Source organism: Crotalus tigris, unplaced genomic scaffold, assembly GCF_016545835.1.
Source record: "Crotalus tigris isolate CLP2741 ecotype Arizona unplaced genomic scaffold, ASM1654583v1 scf7180000024337.5909745, whole genome shotgun sequence".
Classification (NCBI taxonomy): Eukaryota; Metazoa; Chordata; class Lepidosauria; order Squamata; family Viperidae; genus Crotalus; species Crotalus tigris.
Genome location: NW_024100507.1, coordinates 2,945,487 through 2,962,115, shown reverse-complemented (window position 1 = coordinate 2,962,115; position 16,629 = coordinate 2,945,487). Strand labels below are relative to the sequence as shown.

General features: G+C 36.7%; 1 protein-coding gene across 1 annotated transcript in view; it reads right to left on the bottom strand.

Annotated features, from left to right (window-relative positions):
• Positions 1–14,328, bottom strand: part of LOC120300024 — a 50,930-nt gene extending 36,602 nt beyond the window's left edge. The window contains exons 1-2 of the mRNA XM_039325507.1: positions 14,132–14,328; positions 1,685–1,868 (exon numbers count right to left, since the gene is read on the bottom strand). Of these exons, the coding sequence (XP_039181441.1) occupies positions 1,685–1,827 (143 nt within the window). The 5' untranslated portion in view covers positions 1,828–1,868; positions 14,132–14,328. The remainder of the gene's footprint in view (positions 1–1,684; positions 1,869–14,131) is intronic.
• Between the last annotated feature and the right edge of the window lie 2,301 nt (positions 14,329–16,629).

The following is a 16,629-nucleotide window of genomic DNA, read 5'->3' as shown; positions in this document are numbered from 1 at the left end:
ATGAATTATACAGAGAGATAGAGTGTTGGGCTCTATAGTGGATAATAACTGTCTTGGAGTAAAATATGTAAAACATTAAACTCTTCCGTTTATAGTAACACTGGAGTATTGAGTAATGAATTAAATGACATTTGGAATTTAAATTTATTTCCTATTTAATTTTTATATGTGTGTTTAAGAAGAAATAAAAACATAATTATTAGAATGGTCTAACGTTTTCCTAAAGGATGGAAAGACATTTGGGCAAATGAAAACGAAACATGAATTGTAACTCCACAGAATGATATAAATCAGTGAAATGATCTCTGTATCTCTAAATTTCTTAAAGATGTATGTCTCAACTGCTTTTCTTGAGATAAAAATGAAAATATGATTAATGATCTGCAAACATGATGCTGCAAGATTTATTAAGTTTGTGTGGCAGCAGATTCTTTTGAAATCATTATATCCAGGGAGAACTTGCTGCCTATTTTATGGACAGATTTAAAGAACTCAGACTGGTTTTGGACATGTATGCTAAGTGTATTTTCTTCTTATCCTGATATAAGGAAGGATTGAGAACTGAACAGGAGTTGAATTTGCCAAAGAAACTTCTATGAAGAAGCTTCTATGATTTCTCTCTGCCTCTCTGAAGGAAACTTCCTTCCTTCCTTCCTTCCTTCCTTCCTTCCTTCCTTCCTTCCTTCCTTCCTTCCTTCCTTCCTTCCTTCCTTCCTTCCTTCCTTCCTTCCTCACTCCCTCCCTCCCTCCCTCCCTCTATGATTCCTTTCCTTATACTGACTTTTTACTATGTGAACATATGGCGCTCTTTCTCCTCAATATTATTAATTTTGTGGAAAAGAACACAAAGATGTTAGATTAATAGCTCTTAGTTTACTGACACTAATGTTTTATTTGTTTTCATAAACAGAATACTCTTATCCAAGTAAGAATTGGAACTTAGGCTTAAACATCAGCAAAATACAGGTTCAAAATGTTTCTGAAGCATCTCGTTAGTCCATTTGAAGCTTCCCCTCTAAACTGAATGAGGTTAAGAAGTAGAGGTTTACTTTAGTTAACAATTTAAAAAGCTATTCTTATATACTCAGTTAAAATATTCTACAAACTAAATTTATTGTGCTGGATTCAGGTGTATTTTTCTTTTCGTTAGCTTGACTGGATTCATTCTTTATCATTTCCAGATATTAAACATGCATCTAGAGACAGACACGAACAGAATTAATTTAATATAAATGGCCAATCACAGCTAAACTGGACGGGCAATTTAATTCTGCAATTTTCTTATGCATTATGAATATTATAGTCATAAAATTTCATGGTACTCATGAGCATTCTATCAGTGTCAAAATAGAAGAGTTACATAATTCTTCACTGGGTCTGCCCTGTGGTGGGAATATAGCAGCCATATAGTAAAAGGAATTTAACACAGAAGGTGGTTGAATTTTGCTGGGAATTTTTCTAGTATGATGGATTTCCTAGCACTTTTTTTTTTCTGGGACTTCTCCAGCATTCTCCCAAAAGCTGCTCCTAAAGGCTAATGGATGTAGCAGGATAGAGACACCAGTAATCTTATGTAAGAAGAAAAAAATGTTTTTCTGTTCATGCCAAGTATCTCTGGGCCCAATCCAAGGCATGAAATAGTGGAAGAGATATCTGAAGAAATCTTCAGGGAAAGTAAACGTACTTGAAATGTGGAAATGCTGGTGGATGTTTTAAGTTCCATCTCTTTTCCTGCCCAAAGGTCCTCACCGCTTTCGCTTCTGTGGTGCAGAGTTTGGCCTTTCTGTCAGACGGATCATTGAAGATGAAGGAATCTGACCCAAACATGAGGTGTTTGACACACAAAGGAACAAAGTAAAAGAAGCTTCCTGGGAAGAAGAGCAGAGTATACAGATTAAGATATCTGAGGTGTCATATGTGTTTTCAATATGAGGACAAATTTGCTTACTCTCTTTTAAAATTGCTCTGTATGCTTCTACCCATAATAATATAATGTCCACATCTGCCTTGGGAAAGACTCAGTAGATGGGCAAAATGCGAAATCCAGTCTGAACATCTGGCTGACTATGCGACCAACCTTAATTAATAAGAATAATTGATAATAAGTAAATAATAATAATTAATATTGAACTATCTATCTGCAGACAGCAGAATAGAACAGAAAAAAACGGAGAAAATCACAATCTATAAAGAATTGAAAACAGAAATAGAATGACTGTGTTAAAAGAAAACAAAGATAGTATCAATAGTAATAGGTTCCATGAGTGCAATCCCAAAACATCTGGGGCACCATTGAACACCATTGGCATTGAAAAACTCATCATCAGTCAATTGCAAAAGGTAGCTTTACTTAGAGCACATTATATCCTGTGGTAATACCCTTAATAAACAATAACATCTGCCTATCCCAGTTCCTTGGCAAATACTTGATAGGTGGATAAAAATGCCATATCCAATCTAAACATCTGGCTGACTGTGCGATGAACCATAATAATGTATAAAATTAGATTTTTTCCACCATTCTATTCAAAATGCTGACTGCCTATAACAGAACTTTAAAATAAAAGGTAATATGAACTTAGGCAGTTTTAAATTTAAACCACAACTATCAGCCAATGATATTTTACTAATGACAATTGTTTTCTAAAAGAAGAGGGAAATCTTGACGCTACTAGATGTTAGTCAAGAACATTAAAAATTAAATAAATTTAAAAAAACGTTAAATCAAAGTTTAAAATGTGAAAATAACACAGCAGAACTTTCAAAAACACTTTGTTTTTACCCAAGAGTTTATGAGAGTGCAGCAATTTTAATTTACTCATCTTATAAAAAGAATATCTATAAGATATTGAGTTGTGTTCTCTGAGCTTGGGTGCTTTGCTTGCAGATATTCCATTATCTAACTAATATCATCACTGTAAGGTAAGATTGTTCATCTTATATTTTCTGCCCCCATGATATTGTGTGAAATTGCATAATTGCCTTAAAAAATTCTCATGCTTCTCCAGAAAATATTAAAATAGAATTTTTGGCAAATTTCTAAAAAAAAGGAATCCTATGCTTAAGGAACAATGTGAATATGCTATATATATCTCCAATATGGGAGATATGGATTTGTTTAAGAACTGAATTGTATGGTGGAAATTTGAACTTGGCTTGGATCCCATTTGTTTCCCTTGTTGTTGTTAATTGCGAAGACGTGTCCGACTCATCGCAACCCCATGGACAACGTTCCTCCAGGTCTTCCTGTCCTCTACTGCTTCAGTGACTCCATCCAGCCATCTCATTCTCTGTTGTCCCCTTCTTCTATTTCCCTCAATCTTTCCCAGCATTAGGCTCTTCTCCAGTGAATCCTTCCTTCTCATTAGATGGCCAAAGTACTTGAGTTTCAACTTCAGGATCTGGCCTTCTAAAGAGCAGTCGGGGTTGATCTCTTCTAGGACTGACCGGTTTGAACGCCTTGCAGTCCAAGGGACTCGCAGGAGTCTTCTCCAGCACCATAGTTCAAAGGCCTCAATTCTTTTGCGCTCAGCCTTTCTTATGGTCCAACTTTCACAGCCATACATTGCAACTGGGAAAACCATGGCCTGGACTATACGCACTTTTGTTGGCAGGGTGATGTCTCTGCTTTTTAGAATGCTGTCTAGATTTGCCATAGCTTTCCTCCCCAGGAGCAAGCGTCTTTTAATTTCTTGGCTGCAGTCCCCATCTGAGGTGATCTTGGAGCCCAGAAAAATAAAATCTGTCACTACCTCCATTTCTTCCCCATCTATTTGCCAGGAATTGAGAGGGCCGGATGCCATGATTTTGGTTTTCTTAATGTTGAGTTTCAAGCCAACTTTTGCACTCTCCTTCTTCACCCGCATCAAGAGGCTCTTTAGTTCCTCTTCACTTTCTGCCATTAGAGTGGTATCATCTGCATATCTTAGGTTGTTGATATTTCTCCCGGCAATCTTAATTCCAACTTTTGATTCATCTAGCCCTGCCTTTCTCATGATGTGCTCTGCATATAAGTTAAATAGGCAGGGCGACAGTATACAGCCTTGCCGGACTCCTTTTCCAATTTTGAACCAATCAGTGGTTCCGTGTTCGGTTCTCACTGTTGCTTCTTGACCCGCATATAGGTTTCTCAAGAGACAAATGAGATGGTCTGGTACTCCCATCTCTTTAAGAACTTGCCACAATTTGTTGTGATCCACACAATCAAAGGCTTTTGCATAGTCAATGAAGCAGAAGTAGATGTTTTTCTGGAACTCCCTAGCTTTCTCCATGATCCAGCGTATGTTGGCAATTTGATCTCTAGTTCCTCTGCCTCTTCGAAATCCTGCCTGTACTTCTGGTAGTTCTCGATCCACATACTGCTGGAGTCTAGCTTGTAGGATTTTAAGCATAACTTTACTAGCATGTGAAATGAGTGCAATGGTGCGATAGTTTGAACATTCTTTGGCATTGCCTTTCTTTGGAATTGGAATGTAAACTGACCTTTTCCAATCCTGTGGCCACTGTTGAGTTTTCCAAATTTGCTGGCAAATTGAGTGTAGCACTTTTACTGCATCGTCTTTTAAGATTTTGAATAGCTCAGCTGGAATACTGTCACCTCCACTAGCTTTGTTGTTGCTCAGATTTTCTAAGGCCCATTTCACTTCACATTCTAGGATGTCTGGTTCGAGGTCAGTGACCATCTCATTGTGGTTATCTGGGATGTTAAGCTCATTCTTGTATAGTTCTTCTGTGTAGTTTTGCCATCTCTTCTTAATCTCTTCTGCCTCTGTTAGGTCTCTGCCATTTTGGTCCTTTATCATGCCCATCTTTGCATGAAACGTTCCCTTCATATCTCCAATTTTCTTGAAGAGATCTCTGGTCCTCCCTATTCTGTTGTTTTCTTCTATTTCTTTGCACTGTTCATTTAAGAAGGCATTCTTATCTCTTCTAGCTACTCTCTGGAATTCTGCATTCAATTGGGTGTATCTTTCTCTTTCTCCTTTGCCTTTCGCTTCCCTTCTTTCCTCAGCTATTTGCAAAGCTTCCTCAGACAGCCATTTTGCTTTCTTGCATTTCTTTTTCTTTGGGATGGTTTTAGTTGCTACCTCTTGTACAATGTTGTGAACTTCCATCCATAGTTCTTCAGGCACTCTGTCTATCAGATCTAATTCCTTAAATCTATTTGTCACCTCTACTGTATATTCATCAGGAATATGATTTAGTTCATACCTGAGTGGCCTAGTGCTTTTCCCTACTTTTTTCAATTTAAGCCTAAATTTTGCAACGAGAAGCTCATGATCTGAGCCACAGTCAGCTCCTGGTCTTGTTTTTACTGACTGTATAGAGCTTCTCCATCTTTGGCTGCAGAGCACATAGTCAATCTGATTTCTATGTTGACCGTCTGGTGATGTCTATGTGTAGAGCCGTCTCTTGGGTTGTTGGAAAAGAGTGTTTGTTATGACCATCGTATTCTCTTGACAAAATTCTATTAGCCTGTGCCCTGCTTCATTTTGTACTCCAAGGCCAAACTTGCCTGTTATTCCGGTTATCTTTTGGCTTCCTACCTTAGCATTCCAATCCCCCATGATGATAAGGACATCATTTTTTGGTGTTAATTCTATAAGGTGCTGTAGGGCTTCATAGAACCGGTCAATTTCATCCTCTTCAGCACCAGTGGTTGGGGCATAGATTTGGATTATTGTGATATTGAATGGTTTGCCTTGGATTCGAATTGAGATCATTCTGTCATTTTGGGGATTGTATCCCAGTATTGCTTTTCCTATTCTTTTATTGACTATGAAGCCTACTCCATTTCTTCTGAGGGATTCTTGCCCATAGTAGTATACCTGATGGTCATCTGACTTAAATTCACCCATTCCTGTCCATTTTAGTTCGCTGATTCCTAAGATGTCGATGTTCAGTCTTGTCATCTCTTTTTTTTTGACTACGTCTAGCTTGCCTTGATTCATGGATCTTACATTCCAGGTTCCTATGGAGAAAAAATCTTTACAGCATCGGACTTTCCTTTCACCACCAGATATATCCACATCTGAGCGTCCTTTCGGCTTTGGCCCAGTCGCTTCATTCTTTCTGGCACTACTAGTACTAGCCCTCTGCTCTTCCCCAGTAGCATATTGGACACCTTCCGACCTGAGGGGCTCATCTTCCAGCGTCATATCTTTTTGTCTTTTAGTACTGTCCATGGGGTTTTCATGGCAAAGATACTGGAGTGGTTTGCCATTTCCTTCTCCAGTGGATCACATTTTGTCAGAACTCTCTGCTATAACCTGTCCGTCTTGGGTAGCTCTGCACGGCATAGCTTATAGCTTCATTGAGTTACGCAAGCCCCTTCGCCACGAGAAGGCACTAATCCATAAAGGGGATTTGTTTCCCTACTGATCAATAAAAAGTCATTACAATTAACGCAAAACAAAGCTGAAATTAAATATAAAAGCAATGCAACTGATGGTCAGTTTATTTCCATGGGCTGATTTTTAAAAATGTCAACATGAGAGCTTCCGGTGGGAGGCGACGGCGATGGCGGCTAGCTTTTAGCCGTCCAGCTGGGGAAGTGTCAGAGCCGCGGAGCGCAGCGCGCATCAGCTGGCCCGCGGCTCGGAAATCCCTTCCCGGGCAAAGGGAAGGGATAGAGAACGCAAGAGTAGAGGTAGAACCCCTGAACCCCCTCTGGATTTATTTCTAGAGGGGGTGAAAGGAGTGTTCCCTCGGAGCTCTTGCTGATCTCCGCCTCCCAGCTGTTTTTGCTTCCTTGGAAGCAAAAGAAACCGCCGCTTCTATCTCCGTGTTTACAGCATTTTGGTGAGTAATTTTTAAACGGACGGAGCAGTTTAAAGGACTTTTTCTTATATTTTAGGTGTTTATTTTTTTATCTTTTGATTTTTACTATTTTTCCTCCTTTTCTTTGTTATATTAGTGAAAGGACTTAAGATGGCGTTTTGAAAGTGTCGGAGTTTTTTTTTCCCTTTCTCTTTTGTTTTACTTTCCCTTTTTAAGGATTGTTTTTTGCTTTTGCTTTTGCTTTTGGCTTAGAATTTTTTTTTTTGAATTGTTTGCTCTTTTATTACTTATTCTTGGGATTTATTCTGGACTTTTAATGATTATAGTTTGTCTCTTTTTAAAAATTCTTTTTTTCTTTTTTTCCTCCTCCCTTTTTGGCTGGAGGGGAAAGGGAAGTGACAATTGTGCTTTTTAAAATGGCTTCAAAGAGGCAGCAGCCTTCCTCAGTACCCAAGGTTATTTCTTCTCCTATAACTTCCACTGCACAGCTACAACAACAATCTAAACATGCACCACCGGCTCAGCCACCACCCTCCCCTCCTCTACCTGGACTTTCAGTGCAAGAGGTTAGAGGCATAATGGGAGAGATTGTAGTTCAAATGAGAGAGGAAATGACTCAATTTGTTTCACAGATTAAATCAGAAATTAAATCTGATCTCAAAGAAGAGACAACGGGGATAAAGTCTAAATTGCAAGAAAATAATAATGAATTACGACAAGATATACTGGCAGCTGTTTCAGGTTTGGCTACTGTGGTGGTTAAGCTCGATGCAAGGCTTGAGGAAGTGGAAGACAAAGTTGACTCTTTAGATGACAAAATTCAAGACGTGGAAAGGAAGGTGGACTCCTCACAAGAAGATATTTTGATGTTTCAATACAGACAAATGGAGTATGCTCTGAGGATTAGAGGCCTCAAGGAAGATATGAATCAAGATTTGATGGAGGTGGTTCTTAGTGATCTGGCGCTGGCTTTGGATATGGATAAAGGAGAATTACAGAGAGAAGTAGAAAAAATTTATAGACTCAACTCCTGGATTGCTAAGCAGAAGAATTTGCCCAGAGATGTGGTGATTTACTTTACAAAGAAGTCCCTGCGGAATGAGATTATACAAGCTTTTTACAACAAAAGATTTCAGATTGCCGCCCAAGATGTCATCATTCTAAAGGAAATCCCATCTAAAATTTTAAGAAGTAGGAAAGACTTTGCTTTTTTAACCAATGAGCTTAAAGCTAGATCGATGCCATTCAGATGGGAAATTCCGATGGGTATCGTTTTGAGCCATGCTGGGACACGTTACAGATTGAACACAGTTGACAAAGCTAGAGATTTCTATACTTCGGTCCTGAGTGCAGGCTCAACTTCATCTGGTCGGAAATCTTTGAGTGCTAAGGAACCTGAGCAGCAATCTGAGGCACTAGATTTGGTTTCCGCAGGGATGATAGAAGTGGCAAAGCAACGCCAAACGGAGGCTAAAGAGCAGAGGATGACTCGTGCAGCTTATAAGCGTAAAGAGAAAGAGCAACGTAAAAAAGAGCCCAAAGAGAATTCTCCTGGAAGTGCATCACCGCCGGTGGGAGGAGCAAGACCCAAGAGTTATGCAACACACGCAGCTCTGTCAGAGTTTGATGGTGTCTTCTCCAGGCTGCGTGCCAAGGGAGATGGCAAAGTTTTTGACCTGGAATGTTAATGGATTGAATTCTCCTCAGAAACGGAAAAAAATCTTTTATTATTTGAAACAACATACCAATGATGTTATTTGTTTACAGGAAACTCATATTCTACTTAAAGATCAGAAATATTTAGTTAATGCTCGTTTGGGATCTCATTTTATATCTCCTGCACCTGGGAAGAAAGGGGGAGTTGTTATATATGTCAAACAAAACCTGCCAGCTTGTCTGGTAGAATCAGATCCCCAGGGGAGATATGTGATGATTGAACTTGGTATTTATGGTAAGAAAGTACTTATAGTTGGACTTTATGCTCCAAATCAACAACAGGAACAATTTTATAAACAGTTACACCAAAAAATAACTTTGCTTGATTATAGATCGGTGGTATTAATGGGTGATTGGAATGGTGTCTTAGATACACAAAGGGATAAGAAAGGTTCCTCTCCTTTTCTTAAACAAGCAAGGCTACCTAAAGCCTTTTTTGATATGAAAGAAGACTGGGAATTAAGGGACTATTGGCGGGAACGTAATCAAGAGGAGAGAGACTTTACTTTTTTTTCTGACAGACACCAATCTTTTTCAAGAATTGACTTTTTCTTGATTACCACGGATTTGTATAATAAAGTAAAGAATGTAAAGATTTTTCCTAGATCACTGACGGATCATAGTCCAGTTTGGATGGAGTTGATTCAAGAGAAAGAGGAAAGAAGATCCTGGAGAGTTAATGAAAATTTGTTTAGACAAGAGAAGAATGTTCAAAAACTAAAGGAGTGTTTAAAGGACTATTTTGCTTTGAATATGTATAAGGGGACTTCAATGTCAATGGTATGGGATGCAGGTAAAGCATTTATGCGCGGTGTTTTGATAAAAATGAATAATTTTTATAAGCGAAATCAGATTCAGAAACGTAGAGAACTTGAAGATGAAATTAAACTAAAAGAAAGGGCTTTGATTCTAAATCCTTCTGATGAAAGTACTAAAGAATCTGTAAAGTTATTAAGGTCACAATTTAATATGTTGATAGCAGATCAAGCTGCAACCAATTTATTATTTATGAAACAAAATACATTTTGTAATGCTAATAAGCCGGGGAGATGGTTGGCTTATCAATTAAGAAAGAAACAGAGACTGAGAATAATAGAGAAAATAAATTATAAGGGTAAACTAGTTTCTCAGAAGGAATTAATTAAAAAATCTTTTTTGGATTATTATCAAAACCTATACAAATCTACTAATGTACAACTGTTAGATATAAATAAATATTTAGCTGAGGCAAGTTTTCCTAAACTGACTGAGGATCAGAAATATGAAATTAATGGTTTAATTACTAAGGAGGAAATCGCCTCAGCAATTCAACAATTGAAATTAGGGAAAGCACCGGGTACGGATGGGTTAACAGCTGTTATTATAAAGCTTTAATGGAGGAGATGATTCAACCATTAAATGATCTTTTTAATGGTATCTTACAGGGTTTAGAGATTCCTCCTTCATGGCGTAGTGCTTTTATATCATTGATTCCAAAGGAGGATCAAGATCTTACTTTACCAAAAAACTATAGGCCTATATCTCTTTTAAACGTGGATTATAAGATATTTGTAAAAATTTTGGTAAATAGGCTTATGAGGGTGGTGCATCATCTTGTGCATAAAGATCAATCAGGGTTTATAACAGGAAGGTATATGAAAAACAATGTTAGACAAATTATTAACTTATTAGAATACTTAGATAAGAACAACCAAGTTCCTGCAGGGCTCATATTTTTAGATGCTGAAAAAGCATTTGACCAACTGAATTGGCATTTTATGCTAAGAGTAATGGAAGAAATGAATTTTGGTGAAAACATATTACAAGCCCTTAAGGTAATATATCAAAAACAAACAGCACAACTTATTGTTAATGGAGGTTTGTCGGAGGTTTTCACAATAGAGAAAGGTACTAGACAGGGGTGTCCTTTATCGCCATTGTTGTTTGTTTTAACATTGGAAATATTATTGATTAAAATTCGAGAGTCTCAGGAAATTAAAGGAATATATGTTAATAAAAAAGAATATAAGTTGAGAGCTTTTGCGGATGACTTGGTTGTTACTTTGTCGCAACCTGATTATTCTGTAGTAAACTTATTACAGTTGATTCACCATTATGGTTTGGTCTCGGGTTTTAAGATTAATGTAAATAAGACTAAAATTTTACCTAAAAATTTGTCGAGTCAGGAGAAGCAGATTTTGGTTAACTCGACGGGTTTTGAGATTGTTAATAAGGTAAAATATTTGGGGGTGATGCTGTCTGTTTCTAATGCAAAACTATTTAAAAATAATTATGAAAGGTTGTGGGTCGGGGTACAGAAAGACTTGAAGAATTGGGAAAAGCTGCAATTATCCCTCATGGGAAGAATTGCAGTGATAAAAATGAATATTCTACCCAAGTTTCTTTTTTTGTTTCAAATGTTACCAATTTTGAAAAATGAGATTAATTTAAATGAGTGGCAGAAGGGTCTCAATAAATTTATTTGGGCAGGGAAAAAACCAAGGGTTAAGTTCAAAATTATGCAAGACTTCCGTGAGAGGGGCGGACTCAAGGTACCAAATTTGAAATTATATTATGATGCGGTGGTTTTAACATTAATTAGTGACTGGGTAAATTTGACAAATTCTGAGATACTTTATCTAGAGGGATGGGATTTACTTTATGGGTGGCATGCCTATTTAATATTTAATAAAAAAATAGATTGGGCTTTTAAATCTCATATTTTAAGAATTTCTTTACTTAGGATTTGGAGAAAATATTATAAAAGTGATTTTAAAGTACCATTATGGGCTATACCTTGGCATGCGATAGAAGGAATAAAAAGAGGGGTTAAAATGGATATGGTGTCTTATAGACAGTTACTTAAATGGGATGGACAAAACTGGCAATTAAAATCACGGGAAGAATTAGCACAAGAAAATTTTACTTATTCTTGGTTCCAATATAGGCAACTACTAGATAGATGGAAGATGGATTGTAAGGTGGGTTTTCTTAGAGAAGATGAAAATCTTATTAAGCAACTGAAGGATCAAAGACAAACCCACATTAAGAGAATTTATGGGGTTTTAGTTGAATTGGACTCAGAAACGGAACTAATTAAAGATTGTATGATTAGATGGGCGCAGAACTTTGGTGAGCCAGTTTCATTGGACACCTGGGAAACTATTTGGGTGAGAAATGTCAAATTTACTCAAGCACAGAATCTAAGGGAGAATTTTTATAAAATGTTTTATAGATGGCACCTTGATCCACAAAAAATGTCTTACATGTACCCTGACGTGCAACCTAAATGTTGGAGATGTGGTTATAAGGAGGCTTCCTATTATCATATTTGGTGGTCATGTAGAGAGATAAAAGCATTTTGGATCAAAATATGGTGGAATATCCAGAGAATTTTTAGAAGGAGGGTAAAATTTACTCCGCAATTATTTTTGTTAGGTATTGTTACAGATTGTGATACAAAGGAGGTTGTATTGATGTTAAACTTGATCACAGCCGCGAGGCTGTTAATTGGACAATATTGGAAGAAGGAATCTTTGCCTACATTGCAGGAATGGTTTTTTAAAGTAGCTTATCTGGCAGAAATGGCAAAGATTTCGGCTTTCTTAAAGCAACAAACGCAAGAGAAGTTTTTTGCTATCTGGGACAAATGGATAAAATTTATACAATTTAGATTGGGTATACAAAAATATTATATAGCTTTTTCATAAGTTTTATTTTTATATATATTATAGATATCTTTTTTATATATATAAATATAAAGTTTTTAATTTAATTTTTATTTTTTTTTATTTTTTTTATTATTATCTTAAGCCTATATTCTGCTCTGGGAAGCTCAGGGGGGGGGAAGGGAGGGTTTTTGGGAGGGGTGTGGGGTGGGGGTTTTTTTTATATGTATTGTTTAATTTTTTTTTTCTTTTGTATATGTTGTTTTTTGTTCTGTATTGTTCTTGTTTTTTTTTGTAAAATTTATAAAACTTTTAATAAAAAAAAAAAAAAAAAAAAAAAATGTCAACATGAGTTGTTTCTTCAAATGAATATTCATACATGGTCTAAAAGATAGTTTAACACATCTTTGTGTCAACTTTCCCCGATCTAGTGTTCTCCAGATGTGTGTTGCTCCAGCTCTAGAATTCACATTTGTATTGTGAGTTTCAAGACATCAAGGTTTGCAGGATTTGAAGGTTTCCTGAGGTGTAGGAGCCCAACTTTTCAAAATGGGTTCAAACAAAGAGCACTGTGTACTTATTTGTTGATTTGCTTATCCAATGAAATTGACAAATAGGCTTCAAAATAGCAATAACCATGTTTGGTAAAGGAAGATACAAACTGGGCTCACACATTGCAGTATACTATAATGTATAAAATGTTTGAGTAACACATCATAGTAAGTCATTAAACTGGATTGTCGTTTGTTTTTAATGGAAGAATTCAAGATCCATGGGGCAAAGTTGCGTTATGTCAGCATCAACCAGAAGAGAAGAAAATACTTTTAAAAAACTATTGCTTGTACAGCATGGGTGGCTCACAGTGAAATTGTCCTGGCAGAACTATTTATTCTTTTTAAAATGTGGCACTCAGAAAATATTTAGTCCTGATCAATATTTAATTGAAGTTAGAACTTTTCCTTTCAGGATTAATGCATAAACAGCTAGAAAAGAACCAGGGAAAATTACTTCAGTATTTGATTACAATGGCAAGATTATTGCATGCATGGAAATGAAAAGATCCAACGTTACCCATTGGAATGGTGAAGTTGACAGAATTTGCTGAAATGGATAAATTAACTTCTTTGATTAGAGAAAAGACATTACCTGCATTTACTGCTGATTAGACAGATTATAGGAAGAACAGTAATATGATGTAACCTCTGCCTCTAGAGAGATTAAAAGTTATTTAGATTTATAATTGGTATAATGCTTATCTGAAGCTATTTCTTTATATTTTTTTCTTCCTTTTCTGTTTTTTTTCCTCCTTCTTGTTCATCTTTTGCTTTGATTTCTTTTTTTTCTTTTCTAACTTTTTATTATTTGTTTACTTCCTTGTGTTAAAATTTCAGTTGTGGAGTGCTTGGCATTCTCTGAGCTTGGTGGTTTTCTTGCATATATTTCATTACCAAACTAGGTAGTTTTATCAATGTTAATAGGGAATGGGGTTTGCTTACATTTTATATTCGAGGTGTAGGATATTAATGTAAATATTAATAGAAATGTATATCTAGAATATACAATATGCAACCCCACTCACTATTAGCATTGTTGATGCTACCTAGTTTGGTAATGAAATATCTGCAAAAACCCACCAAGCTCAGAGAGCACTAATCATGAGTTACAAATATTCTCCTTTAAATGTTTAATTATATGTATGTATAATACCTAGTTCTAAGGAATGTAGAAATGCCAATCTCAGTGATAATTCTTTTTCCACAGTGTATAATATCAAGACTTCTGTCACTTCATCTCCATTGACAATGATTGACTTCTGTAAACTTTTCTCCTCTAAATTTAAATTTTAAAACAATAGTAATTGAAGTAATGAAATAGAAGTATGTTCTCTTCACTCATTTCCTATTTCCTCCCTCATGGCATTGTTGCAGGATCCAAAGATTAAAAAAAATCCTGGTATTTACTGGGTTATTATTGTGCATTGAACTCACCAGATTTTTTTCAACAATAACTGGATTCAGTTGAAAAGTTCCATAAGAGTAAGGAAGGTGCTCTGATGATCATTAATGGAAGACTACTGGAAAGATATATCAATTTCTTTCCAGTTTCTACAAACTTGGGCCTCTGGACCAACGGACACTTTCTAGTCTATCAGACAATTGACTGGAACCTTCCGGAACTTTCTCTACAAGCTTCTGTGATGTAGCATATAAGCACGATGCATTCTTCTACCATGCTGCACTAATTTTGTACTTCAATGCAGATATGAACATACAACATAAATGTAGATGCTAAAGCATATATTTAAAAAAGTTCTTACTGCTGAAAAGCCATTTCTGTATATAGTCTATCACTTAGTGCCAATTGTTTGCTTATATTCCAGTTTGAGGTATCTAAATATATGCTACACATCTCTCTCAACATGTCTGGCAAGCCAAATGTACATCTGCTTTACTCAATTATATTCAGAATATTATACTAACCATATCAACTTGCATTGACACATGACCTTGCAAAAATGGTGAGTTGCTCCTGAATGTCTGTCTGTAGGGTATAAAAAAGATAGAAAAATGTGGGTTAGACAGCATCACCACCAGATGGATTCATGTCATGGTTCTGATAGATGAAACCCATCAAAAGAACTTTGAGCCAAAATTCTTCCTTAAAGTACATTTATTTGGGGTACAAAGTATTGGCACTACATAGTTGAACCCCAAAACTAAATTCCCTTCTCCCAGAAACAAAGTAACAAAGTACAACTCCCACCTCCAAGTAAACTGTCATAAATCACATTCCCCAATTAGGTTACAGTGGGGACTTTCTCCTTAACTCCATAGACTGCCAAAACATTATCAAGTTGTCCTTGGATTCCCACAGCAGCATTATTGTTATGGCTAGCTGAGCTTACATTCCAATCCCTCCCTCTCTGCTGCACCTAATTTCTAAAGTAAGAAAAAGCATATTAAAGGAATAGAGAAAATGGCTGCATTTTCATCAGTTGTCAGAGCGGGAACATCCAATGTTAGCAGCATTGACATCATAGTTGGCTGACGGGCCGTACTCAGCGTGTGGTCCTCAATGGAACTGCATCTACATGGAGGGAAGTGTATAGTGGGGTGCCCCAGGGCTCTTCAACATCTTCATCAATGATTTGGATGAGGGGATAGATGGGGAATTCATCAAATTTGCAGACGACACCAAGCTGGCAGGAATAGCAAACATTCCAGAATATAGGCTTAAGATACAAGGATCTTGACAGACTTGAACATTGGGCACTATTTAACAAAATGAAATTCAATGGTGAAAAAAGTAAGGTTCTACATTTAGGCAAGAAAAACCAAATGTACAGGTACAGTATAGGTGGTACCTTGCTCAATAGTAGCAACTGTGAGAGGGATCCCAGAGTCCTAGTGGACCATCACTGAAATATGAGCCAGCAGCATGCTGCAGCTGCCAAAAAAGCCAACGGTGCTAGGCTGCATTAACAGAGGGATAGAATCAAGATCACGTGAAATGTTAATACCACTTTACAATGCCTTGGTAAGGCCACACTTGGAATACTGCATCCAGTTTTGGTCACCATGATGTAAAAAAGATGTTGAGACTTTAGAAAGAGTACAGAGAAGAGCAACAAAGATGATTAGGGGACTGGAGGCTAAAACATATAAGGAACGGCTGCTGGAATTGGGTATGTCTAGTTTAATGAAGAGAAGAATGAGTGGTGACGTGATAGAAGTATTCCAATATCTCAGGGGCTGCCACAAAGAAGAGGGAGTCAAGCTATTCTCCAAAGCACCTGAAGGCAAGACAAGAAGCAATGGATGGAAATTAATCAAAGAGAGAAGCAACCTAGAACTAAGGAGAAATTTCCTGACAGCTAGAACAATTAACCATGGAACAACCTGCCTCTAGAAGCGGTGAATGCTCCAACACTGGAAGTTTTTAAGAAGAGACTGGACAGCCATTTGTCTGAAATGGTATAGGGTTTCCTGCCTGGGCAGGGGGTTGGACTAGATGACTTATAACTATTATTATTATTATTATTGTTGTTGTTGTTGTTGTTGTTAATACAGTCAATATTAGTGAAATTGTACTACTAAGTGCTGTGGAAGAAAATGGTTTTCCATAGTAAAATTCTATACACTAAGCTCAAAATATCTATCTGGAACTTTCCCCCAAAATGAAGGAAATTTTCAAAGGTATATTGTTACTGAGGTTAGCAGGGGTGCAATTGACATGAGGTATATTTCTGCTTGTCCCCAGTTGTCACAGTCATAGGAACAATAGGTTGGAAAGCCCCACGAGCCTAAGATATATATCTGAGAAGCAAAATTTGAAATTCTTAGATAATTATGAGGGTAAATTTACAAATGTTCATTTAGAAACCATGATGATGGAAAATATGTCATCATTACTCAAATGATGTAAAATGTACAAATTGCATCATTGGTACAACAATGATATATATAACATTACTTGTTCTCACCAA